Source organism: Gracilinanus agilis, chromosome 2 (assembly GCF_016433145.1).
Source record: "Gracilinanus agilis isolate LMUSP501 chromosome 2, AgileGrace, whole genome shotgun sequence".
NCBI lineage: Eukaryota > Metazoa > Chordata > Mammalia > Didelphimorphia > Didelphidae > Gracilinanus > Gracilinanus agilis.
Window position 1 is genome coordinate 714,175,089 of NC_058131.1, and position 13,145 is coordinate 714,188,233.

The 13,145-nt window shown below is 33.6% G+C and overlaps 1 protein-coding gene across 1 annotated transcript; it reads right to left on the minus strand.

Moving 5' to 3' along the window:
* Nucleotides 1–11,991: 11,991 nt before the first annotated feature.
* On the minus strand, nt 11,992–12,234 carry LOC123234429 (heat shock factor-binding protein 1-like). The gene has a single exon (XM_044660330.1). It carries the CDS (start codon nt 12,232–12,234, stop codon nt 11,992–11,994), a length of 243 nt encoding a protein of 80 aa, XP_044516265.1.
* Nucleotides 12,235–13,145: the final 911 nt, after the last annotated feature.

Consider the following 13,145-nt stretch of genomic DNA (forward strand, 5'->3'; position numbering starts at 1 on the left):
CTATCTCTTGGATACATTTCTTAAACTTTATTATAGGTAATGATTCAAGGTTACCATATTGATTTCTATCTCCATTTGGAAATTTCTATAATTCTTGAACAGTTCTGCTTTTGAGTTTGTAGTGTATTAATCCATCATTCCTTCAACATGGGTAGTACTAGACACCTACTAGAATTAAATATTTATATTTTACAAATAAATAACACCTATGTATAGATAAATATACATATATATGTGTGTGTATATACATATATATATATAGTCCATGTATACACACATACATAGAAACACATATATTTGGGGTTGGGGATAACTGTTTTATGTTAGGAGGAATAGACACAGATATTACAGGCTTACCATGATGTCTTCAGGTAATTGTTTTAGCATTGCCTAGAGTGAAAAAGTTCATTTCATCAATATAAATTAACTTATGCTCATCAACAACTATGCTTTCTGTATTGTCTTGCCCATGACAAACATGTTTTTTTTCTTTTAGCAACTTTTAGTAGTTCAAAAATATTCTTATTTTTTTCCAAATTCAAAAAGACTATTCTAATGTAGCAGAGTCATAACCAATTCTTCAAGCTTCTGTCCCCTTTTAAATACCCTTTTTTCTTTTCTGAGGATTAATGTGACTGTTTCCCACCAAGAGTATAAACATTTTTATCATTTTGGGACAATTTTAAAAACATAATTTCATCTGTGCTTCCATATAACTGATAATATTTCACTGTGAGCTCAAATGATCCCTTAAATATTTGCCTTCTCCACATTTACAGCTGCTGCGATATCTCTCACAGTTGTTGAAGTATGTTCTAAGAGCTTTAAGTTTGGCATGTTTCCCTGGAGTATTATTTCTTGTTGGTTTCAGAATTAAAAACATGAGAGAAAAGCTATGAAATATTTGTACAGTCATTAAAGTACTCAAAAGTCTAACTAAAGATTGAGCAATTTATTTTGGTGAATTTTACCTCTTCTAGATCAGACTTCCTGAGTTGGCGTACCATAACTAAAAGATTGTGTAAAAACCCATAGGTACACGTAAACACACACAGACAGACAGATACACACACCCTAAAGCATATCAAAATGATACCTGTGTGAGCCAGGAGACCAAAAATGGTAGACCCATTCTGGCAATTATTTTCATTGTGACCTTAAGAAAGTCACTTACCCCCTTGGTTAAATCACTGTCCGAGTCATAGGTTCTTTGTAAATGAGGATTATAAGCCTTAAACTGACTAATGATGTTTATATTAAGAAAATAATTGAACAATATTTTCATATCAACAATATGATTATATTATATGTGAGTATAAATTGGAACCCACTTTGGTAAATTCTACCTGGGCCTTTCTGAAAATCCTGAAGGATAGAGAGAATGTCTTATTGCCTTACACTTCCGTTTTTGGTTCATGATATGGCTGCCAGCCCAATGCTTGGTTGCCAATATGGATTCATCCATTCTTGCTTAGAAATATATTGTTCCTATTTTCTAGTTAAGTTTGTTCTTGGCAATGTCTTAAGTAATAATTTTAACTTTGAAGATGTTGTTAGTAGCTTGTTTCTGGGTACTTTCCCCCCCTAAACCCATGTCATTTATTTCCATTTTCCAGGGGGTGAACTCTGGTCATGTCACAACTTCTGAGACTATAATGTTCCATAAAAATAGCCATAGTGTATTGAAAAGTGTCATTCAAGTGATATATGGAGAGGTTCACAGTGGACTCGTTTCCCAATTCTTACCTTTACTGAAAATTTCATGGAAAGCAAGATATGTGGGACCTGAAGTTATGGAGACCTATAGCCAAACCTAACTTAAGATATTTATTAGATGTGTGACCCTGGGGAAGTCACTTGAACTCTTTATTTTTCAGTCATTCCTGTTATGTCTACCTCTTTATGATACCATTTGGGGTTTTCTTGGCAAAGATACCAGAAGGACTTGACGTTTCCCTCTCCATTTCATTTTATTCTGAGGAAACGAAAGTGAACAGGGTTAAGTGACTTGTAAAGAGTAAATCTAGTAAATGCTTACGCCTATGGCCAGTGAGCTCAGGAAAATGAGTCACTCTATACTCAGCCTCATTTTACTAATCTATAAAATGCAGATAATATTAACATTTACCTACCAGCATTGTTCTGAGAATTAAATGAGATCTCATTCATAAAGCATTTTATAAATCTTGAAAGCAGTATATAAGCATGAGCTATCTTAGATACTTTTATCCTACCTTTATTTTTTTTTTCTGAATCTGTTTGGCAGACAGGGTTAAGTGACTTATACAAGGTCACATAGCTAATGTCTGATGCCAGATTTGAATTGAAGATGCATCTTCTTGACTCTAGGCCTACCACTCTACATACTCTTCTGCCTAGCTGCCCCTAAATATAACTTCTCATGTGCTCAGTGTCCTAAATGTTATAAAATAGAGGAATTATATTTTATAACCCATTAGCTCTATGTTTATGATCCTTTGAGGCTATAACAACTCCCCTCTAAAAGATCCTAGCTTATCTTGACTTTAAGGATTTCCAAGTCTAAGTCTCCAGAGTATTTCCACTTATCCTCATAACAACATATAAAGATCCTGACATTAGAGGTTGAAAGAAACAAAGAGGTCATCAAATCTGATTTCTTCAGTTTTTAAGTGAGATTACAGAGACTCAGATAGTACATGATGTGGCAAAGGTGATGAAGTTATGAATCAGAAGTCAAATCCCCAACCTCAATAAGTTTTGGTAATGTCTTTTTCCTCGGGAATATCAGGATGGACTGGAGAAATACAGTTTGGAATTTACCATATGCCCTTCCCAATCACCTTTATCTGATTTCATTAGATTTCAATTTTTTGTTTTTCTATAATTTTTTAGGAAGGAAAGAGTATGTCAGAGGAGCAAGTTGGTTATATTTTTGCCTGAAGCCTCTCATTTTTCATGCAGTAAATTTTCTTCAGATTGAAAAGGTCCGTACCTTCTCCTGGGCACTGGAATATTTTTTTTTTCATGAAACTGTGCCCAGAAGACTAGATGAAGTATATTGAAGTTTACTGTTCCTAAAAAATTCAGAAATGAAAATAACTTCCTTTTTGTCATCCTTGTTATTTCCCTCTATGAGGCTCATTCATAGATGAAAGTTATCTGGCATACCAAGGATAAGAGCATCATATTCTTCCCAAGACAAGATTTTCATTGGTGGAGTTCCAAGTTTCTCAGTACTAGAGCTAAGGAATCATGGAGTGACAGAGAAGAGATTGAGAGTGTAAAGAGCAAGAGATGTTATCTAGTCCAACAAACTAAAGTAAGGCAGTGAATAGAGTGCTGCACTTGGAGTCAGGAAGATCTGAGTTCAAATCTGCTCTTAGATACATAATAGTTATGTTACCCTGAAAAAATCAGTTAATCCTATTTGCCTTACTTTCGTCCTCTGTAAAATGAGCTGGAGAAGGAAATGGTAAACCACATCAGTATCTTTGCCAAGAAAACCTTAGATTGGGTTATGAAGAGTTGAACATGTCTGAAATGACTGAACAGCATCTAGCACATCTCTTTTATAGTTGAGGAATCTGAGTCTCAGAGAAGTTAGATGACTAGTCCCAAGGTTGCACATGTACTAAATGGAGAGACAAGATTTGAATTTAAGCCCTCAACCTCTAAATCTAGCAATCATTACACTATTGACTTGTTGCTTCATCCAGCTTCATCTCTCTCAGTAACTGTTTTAATAGTTTAATGGAAAAAATGTTGAATTTAGAGCGGAGAAACACCACAGTCTTAAATTGCATCCCTGGCACTTCCATCTGGTGTGACCAAAGATGATCTCATTGAAGTTACTAATGTTCTCTTAATTGCCAAATTTAATAGACATTACTTTTAAGATTTTGATTTTTCCAGATTACATGTCAATGAATTTTTTATATTCATTTTCCAACATATTTCAATCCATGTCCCCTCCCCTCTTCCCACACCTTTCCCTTCCTCAAAAGGCAGGCAAGATGAGGTAGGTTGTATTCTTATTATTATATGACAAATATTTCAATTTTATCACATTGTGAAACAAGACACATACTTTTTAAACTGGATAAAGATTCATGAAGAAAATAAAGTAAACAATGTGCTTTGATCTACATTCAGACTTTATCAATTCCTTCTGTGGCAGTGAATATCCTTCTGTGTCATGAGTCCCTTGTGGTTGTCCTAGATCTTTGCCTTGTTGATAAAAGTTAGGTCATTCATATTTGATCATCATACACTATTGTTGTTACTGGGTAAGACTTTCTCCTTGTTCTGTTCAATTCACTTCACATCACTTCATGTAAGTCTTTACAGTTTTGTTTTGTTTTTTTTTTGTGATCATCTTGTTCATCATTTCTTAGGGACTAATAGCATTCCATTACTATCAAAATCCACAATTTGTTCAGCCATTTCTCAATTCAGTTTCTAGTACTTTACCACCACAAAAAAAAAGAGTTGCTCTAAATAATTTTGTACAAGTAAATATTTTCTCTCAATCTTTAATCTTTTTAGCACATAGACCTAGTAGTACTATTCCTAAGTCAAAGGGTATGCACATTTTGAAGGCTCTTTGGGCATGGATCCAGAATTGCTCTCTGAAATGGTTGTATTATTTCACATTTCCACCAACAATGTATTAGTGTCCCAGTTTTTCACATCTCCCCAAACATTCATCTTTTTTTTATATATTAGCTTGTCTGACAGTTGACTTAAAACCACTTACTAGTGGTTTTAATTTGCATTTCTCTAATATTGATTTGAATAATTTTTTGCAGTGATCCACACAACAATCTTGGGAGGTAGCTACCATTATGATCACAATGTACAACTGAGGAACAGGAAAACAAAAGTTAGATAATTTTGTAGGTTCACAGAGCTATTAAGTGTCAGGGTAAATTTGAACTCAAGTCTTCCTAACTCCAAACACAACACTCTACTTACTGAACAACCTTTCCTATAGAGAATTATGAGTCATTTTCTCTTATATAGTCCTTAGTGGAAATGTATTGTTCTTGTTTTGTAACTTAAAAAAAAGACATTCTCACTGATTCTATAATTCAAAGGAAAAATTGTAAGTATCTGCTCTGTGCCATGATGTACAATGGAGGTTAAGGGGATCATCTATCCATACATACATATATATGTAAATAAATAAGTATGTAAATAAACAAAACATGCCTTTTATGGTCATATATTCTACTGGGGGATCATAGAATCCTGGATTTATGGTGGAAAAGACCAATCAGTTCAACCCATTTCTTTTACAGATGAAGAATTTGAGTAGCAAAGAAAGTAAGAGACTCTTCCCAGTTTGTAGAACTTTAGAAGAAATAAGATTTGAACATAGAAGTCTAGAAATATATAGTCTATAAATTTTCCATGATCCAGATTTGTGTGTGAATTGATATCAATAAATCATGTTCAGTTATGGATTTTAAAAAAGTCTATAATAGATAATGATGAAAGAAATTCTTCATGGGCAATACTGGAGTACCTCCTATCTCAGGTATTGTGGCTTCTTGAGGGACATGGACTAGAGCTGGACCAAGTCAAGTAACCTTTCTTACTACAACATGTGCTCAAATTATTAAATGAACAACAGAGGAGAAACATTTATGGTGTAGTGCAAAGTTTTTGATCAGTCCAAAAATGCCAAAGTGATTTGACTGAGATTAAAATATAATTAATAGGAGCAGCTAGGTGACTCAGTGGATAGAAAGCCAGGCCTAAATATGAGAGGTCCTAGACACAAATCTGGCCTCAATCTTATACTAGTTATGTGACCCTGAATAAGCCATTTAATCCCATCTGCTTAGCCCCTATCATTCTTCTACCTTGGAGCTATACTTAGTATTGATTTTAAGATGGAAGGTAAGGGTTTAAAAATGTAATCGATAAATGTTTAAATATATAATCCCACTCATCAACATAAATAATGCTAATGTTTGTTTTTCTAGGTCAACATGTAGCCACAGCTATCTCTTTCTATTTGAGTTTGACCCTATTGATTTAGCATATACAAAGTTGTCTTAGAAACTAAGAAGATGCAGATTCAAGTTCTGCCTCTATACACATACTGATTAATGTTAAGTAGGTCATTCTTTCAGAATAAATTCTGCAAAAAATACTTTCTCGGGGGCAGCTGGGTAGCTCAGTGGATTGAGAGCCAGGCCTAGAGACAGGAGGTCCTGGGTTCAAATCCGGCCTCAGACACTTCCCAGCTGTGTGACCCTGGGCAAGTCACTTGACCCCCATTGCCTACCCTTACCAATCTTCCACCTATAAGTCAATACACAGAAGTTAAGGGTTTAAAATTAAAAAAAAATACTTTCTCCTGGTATGAGCATGAATAAGTCACTTAACCTCTTTCTACCTCAGTTTTCACATTTGTCAAGTGAAAGCATTGCCATAGATTGCATCAATCTTACCTTCTACCTCTAGATATCTTAACCTACTATTTTATTGCTTATCTCTATTTGAAATTTGTATCTCTACTGGTAAATGAACTTCCCATTCCACAAGTTCTCCACACCAATAAAATCACAATTGTAGGTAAATGTCAACCTCCAATTACAGAAAAATGCAAAATAATTTCAAAAGGGAGAAATCCTATAAGTTAGGGAGAATAGCAAGGTCTAAGATTTTAAGAAGAATAAGTAAAGAACGACAACACCTCAAACATGGTGCCAGAACAGAAATATCATTATTTTCTTCCTCTTACCCCTCTTTATTTGTTGTATGGATATATCTCCATTAGAATTTAGGGTCTGACAGCATACATTAACAACTTTTGATCTGTCATTGTGACATTTTTCCTGGGCCTGCATAATCTTTGTAATTTCTCTTCCCTGTGGAAGGAAAGTTCCATTTGTTCTCCTCTTTAAGACCACAAAGCAAGCTTAAAATCTGCTATGTATGTATCAGGACATTTAATAGCCTATTATATCATCCAGGAGTAAATTAATGTAATATAAAAGGCACCTGCCCAAGTTTGAAACAAGCCCTGGACTCAGGAAGGTTATTTCTGTTGGCATAATGGATTGTTTCAAAAGGAAGCAAAAGGTCAAGTTCTGGGATAGGTTTAGATATTAATGTCCCAATGAAATCCTAGGGTTTCCAACTAGAGAGTTCTTCATTTACCTCAATCAGGCTTCACAGTGGCTCGATTTCTTGATTTAAGCTTTTAAAAAGTTGTTCAGCGTGTTGGACTGGCATCATTTCAGAAGTTACAGAATGATTTCTCCTGTTACATGCCAGATTTAGGAATATACCTGTGCATCCTGACAACTGTGGAGTTAGCGGGGAGAGAGGAGAGAGAGGTGGACATATTGCTTCTTTGTGGCATGATGCTGTAAGGAAAAGGTGAGGAGATTAGAGCAAATCCTCCAAAGGCAAACCTAGCTGAACTGAACTGGTTAAGTTGCATCTCAAGGGGATAAGAGCCATGCAATTCCCAAGAGGCAAAAATGATTATAAATACACACATACAAAGCTTGGAAGAAATGGTACAAAATCTGACAATATATAAATAGGTATTAGGCTTTGATTATCGTTAACCAATGTGTTTTCTTTCAGATCGTGATACACATGGAAATATGTATTGCATGATAGTACATATAACCTATATTATATGATCTGCCATCTCATGTCATCAGAGAGCAGAGATGAGGGAGGGAGAGAATGTGGATCACAAAATTTAAAAAAATGATTATTAAAAACTATATACATAATCAGGAAAATATATAGTAATAATAAAAATGAAGATGCCATGAGGAGAAAACATTACTATATTCACTAGAGATACAATAGAATGCAAAGGACATTGTCTGACCTAGAGGGATTTGTATTATAGTGGAAGAGGTAAAAAAGTGAACATATATTTAAATATATACGCATATATTTGTATATATGTGTATATATAAACAATATACATATGAAATAATCAAGAGAAGAAAAGCATTCAATTTAAGAGAAATTATATATATTTGCAAATATATATGCATATATTTGCATATATTTGTATATATGTGTATATATAAACAGTATACATATGAAATAATCAAGAGAAGAAAAGCATTAAATTTAAGAGAAATTATATATATTTGCAAATATATATGCATATATTTGTGTATATGTATATATATATATATAAACAGTATACATATGAAATAATCAAGAGAAGAAAATAATTGAATTTAAGAGAAATTGTGGAAGGCAACCTGTAGAAAAACAGAGTTTAGCTGGCACTGAAAGGAAGCAGGAAGGCAGATATGAAAAAAAGGAAATCATTCTAGCCATAGGGGACAACCAGCTAAAAATCATGGAGCTGAGCTAGTGTTTTCTTAGAAGGACAAAAGAGGCCAATGCCATTGGATTTAAAAAGAAATCCAATAAATATAAAAATAAATAAAGATGAGCAATATGTTGGAGTAAGAAAGGTAGTAGAAAGAGGGGAAGTTTAGGAAATGTTTTGAACACCAGAAAGAGGATTTTATTAATTAAATGACAATAGAAATCTAATGTGTTCTGTTTCCAAAGTAAGCATCTGGCTTGAGTATACCTAATATGGAATATAGAGAATAACTGGCTTGAGTAAACCTAAAAGACTAGAACTGGTAACAATCTACTTTTTTCTTCTCTTACTGTACTTAGATTTGGAGAATCTGGTCTTGCTCATACATGCTTGTGCATATAACGAGGCAGACATATCTGTAGTTGTAACTGGTCAATGTAGATGATTTGTTCTTTCCCTAGTCATTGTTATTCTCTATTGAGTGCCATAAAAGTTACATTCAGGCTCAATCAAATGTCTCAATACGTTTCCTCATAAGAGTTTTAATAGCATAGAATTGACAATAATGTTGTGGTAAAGAAGGCATAGGGTATGTTTTCATCCAGAATACAAGGTATTGAAAGCCAATATAAGAAGACTTAGATAGAAGTTCATCTTAGCTACCCAAGTTACAGAACAGTAGGACACTGACTAATTATAGTTAAAATGATCTTGCGTGAAATTGAATGGAAGAGTGGATGGCTTTGTGGTTAGAGTGAGGAAATCAGAATAAAGGGACACCTGAATATGAATCTCACCATGAATACTATTTATGTATCTAAATTATTCATTCGATCTTTCTGTGCCTCAGACTCCTCATTTTTTAAAAAAAGAAAGAATAAAGACAGTAGCCTTTCCCTCCATAGATTCTTTTACTCCTCAGATGAAATAACAGGTAAATAAAGTATATAAGTATAAATAATTAATATATTAACTTCAACCACTAAGGCTACCAAAGACAGGGCCACATTGAACTAGTATTTGTCAAATGGCATTACTTAAAGTACTACTTTGAGTAAGTCACCATAGAGTTGCTAGACATAGAAAGAGAAACACAAAATAGTCTATGTCAACAAGAAGCTGATATTCTATCAGGGGATATGTGTATATATTTAAGTTTATATACAGCATGGACAAAACATGTACAAAGTAAAGATATTAGCATAATAATGCAGTTCAACATGGTTTCAGTAATTTTCCAGAAGTCAGCACAAGGCCAGGTACATAGTCCACACAGCAAATGTTTGTTCATTTGCCATCAAATAGGTATTTAGAAGGCATTGAGATGTTAAGTGATTTGCCTAGGGTCATAGAGAATAAATTATTTCTTCAAAACTACTTTCTTAATTTAGAAATAGTCCATTAAAAGAATCTTTGTTTTAATTGGTAGACTAGGGAAGGATTTCCATGTCATCCTTCATTGGAATGGAAATATTATAGCTTCTTAACATTTAGAGCTAGAAAAAAGAGACATAAACAATAATTTAGTATATTTCATTTTACAACACAGTAAATTGAGACCTAGGTAGATCACAGGATCTCACACCTAGAGTTTGAAAGGATCAGAGAAACTTTTAAATTCAACTTCTTCATTTTACAGATCATGAAACCAAATTAACATAGATAGTAAGTCCCAGAGATGGAATTTGAACTCAGCACCATCTAGTCTTGGTCCTCTTAGAAATTAACATTGGATATTCACAGTCTTTAATATCACACAATGGTCTATGTAAAACTTTTTATCTTTAAAAGTTGATATAAATTTTTAATTCAAGACACTTAAACACAGGATTACTAATCTTAATATTCATTTTTAAGTAGACTTCAAAACTTGATATCAACAGTCATTTATTAAGTACTTACTTAATATGTGCCAGGGATCTTTCAGAATGCTGGGAAGAAAAGTTCAAGCAGAGAGAAAGGTCTTGTTCTCAAGGATTCTGGATTTTGCTTTTTATTTCATAGCTTTATTCCATATATATTTATATAACAATACAATAAAACAAAATCACATTTATTTGTTCTCTGTACCCCTACTGGTTAACACAATGTCTGGCACATAGTTAATATTTAATAAATGCCTTTTTAACTCTGGAAGTACTCTCTACCTCTGAGCCACATTTTTTTTTTAATGATTGGCTGGTTCCTCCCAATTTTTTTAAAAAACAGATGTCTAGGTATTCATATCTTCATCCTGTCCAGGCTATATCTGTGACTCTACAGATGGATTCTTCCACGCTTTCCCAAATAATTCCCTTTTCCACCCAACTTTTTCAGCTCCTTTTTATGTATTATCTTGAATCTTTAGAATCTAGAATCCAGGGCCTAGATCATCCTTCAGCTTATCTAAACTTTTTTTTAACTCAAGAACAATTTGATGAGTCAGTTATCTGGGTATCCTATCTCTGTCCCTCACCTCTTGATTAAAAGAAAGGGATGTCATAATGAAAATGTTTGATATTTCCCATTCCACCTATAATCTATTTTAAAAGTGTTATACTGTAAGCATTTAGTTAAGGAAAAAGGTAAACAATAAAACACAATTTTTCTTTTAAAAATCCAAGCTTACAAATAAAGGCATTTATCATTCAGTATGCAAGGATTCACAATGGCCACTTGCTTTTTCTTCTGATTGATTGACAAAATTTTTTTAAGTCAGTAGCACAAGTAAATAGCAAGTGGGTTTTAAACTCCCCTCATGTTCTTACAGTAAGCATTTTTGATATAACTGAAGACTGAAGTGTTACACCACATGAAATTCCAATCAGTGAATGCAATGCATCTTTATAGGTTATTTTCTGTCCTTGTTATTTTAGAACAACTGAGATACTATTGTCACTACCCACATCCTCTAGTGTATTAAGAAGTGGCTGTCATTATAATCATTCAATTTCCGCTCCTTTCTGGGGCTTTTTACAGTAGATTCTTAGATATAGTTCTCAATCATAGAAACATAGCAATGAAACAAATACAACATGCTCAATTTTTTGTCTGCTTTAAAAATGTGATCAACATACCATTCATTTATTATTAGTACAATAGTAATTTTGTGCTAAGAATTAAGAACTGTTGACTCTAGGTACTTCAGTTCACAAAGAAAATGTGATAACAGTTGAAAAAATTAATACATTTCTTTCAAAATTATACTGATTTGTTTTTAAACTGAAATCACTACAAAGGGAATAAAGAATAACTTGACAAAAATGCACTAAAAATTTTGAAAATTTTAGCCTAGAGTGGGCAGAATTTCAATTTACTAATATTTACACATTTTATGTCATATAGTTGAAGCTACCACATATAAGAAATCAAAGAACCTAACTAAACTGCATATTCTAGGAATACAAGCTTTATAATTAATTTTTTTTTGCACACAGTATATTTGAGAAAATCTGTTCCTTCATCTCTTGTGAAAAACATTTTCAAGAGTTCACTCTAAATCAGATTCCCAAAGAGGGTGCTACTACCCCCTGGTGGGTGCTGCAGCAATCCAGGGAGGCAGTGATGGCCACAGGTTCATTTACCTTTCCTATTAATTGCTATTAAAATTAAAAAAAAAATAATTTCTAGGGGGCTAAGTAATATTTTTTTTCTGGAAAGGGGGCAGGAGGCCAAAAAAGTTTGGGAACCACTGCTCTAAATGGTTAACAAAATCTTAAACTATTACATGTAATTGGTATTTTGTTTTCCCCTTCTATTTCTTCTACCCCTGCTTGTGTCATAAGGTCAGCGACGTTTTTCTCCAGATCATCAATGCAACTGCTCATATCATCAATTTGGCCAATTATCTTATATGACATGGTCTGGAATTTGTCCTGCATCTTCTGGAGAAATGTACGAACCACAGGGTTTAGGTCCTGTACAGTTTTGGGGTCTGTCACTGCCATTGCTCCAGCTCCAGACTTCTGTTGGTTTTCCAAATCGTCTTTATGACCTAGGATTCTAGATTCTAATGATTAAAGATAATACATTGAAAGGAGCTGAAAAAGTTGGGTGGAAGAAAGAATTATTTGGGAAGGCATGGAAGAATCCATCTGTAGTTAGGGATATAGCCTGGACAGGATAAAGATATGAATACCTAGACATCTGTTTTTTAAAAAAAATTGGGAGGAATCAGCCAATCTTTAAAAAAAAAATGGCTCAGAGGTGGAGAGTACTTCCAGAGTTAAAAATGCATTTATTAAATATTTACTATATGCCAAGCATTGTGTTAACCAGTAGGGGTACAGAGAACAAAAATCAATCCATCCATTCATTTTAAAGAATTCTCTATTTCTAATGCTTAAGATTAGCCATGGCATGGTGAATTAAAGGGTTTACTTCCAAACCAGGAAGACAAATTTGTGTCCACTCTGACACTTACTGGCTTTGTAACCTATGAGATGACTTTCCGAGCTCTAGGCAACTGGATAAGATTTCAAATAACAGAGAGTCTATTAATCTACTTTGCAGGTCAAGTGGCTTTTTATCCTGGAGAGTTCCTTATATCAGTTAAAAACAGGATGACTTCCTTTCCTTATACTTTCAAGAGTAGATCTTGGCATATATTAGGTGAATAATAAATACTTGATGGATGACTCATCTGATTTTTAGATTTTTATCCCAGAAAAGAAGTTTGGGTGGTGGAAGTAATAGAGATGATGTGGATTTTACATTTTGTATTTGTGGAGAAAATAGTTGCATCTATCAAATCAAACGTCTTTCAAAGCATCTAAACACATGTGATAATTTTATCTCTTAGATAATAAACTTTCATCATTTGAGAAATTCAATTTATCCAGAACAAATGCCTTTATGG

Coding starts and splice junctions, on each gene's coding strand:
- LOC123234429 (XM_044660330.1), bottom strand. CDS start 12,234: ATGGCAGTGACAGACCCCAAAACTGTACAGGACCTAAACCCTGTGGTT.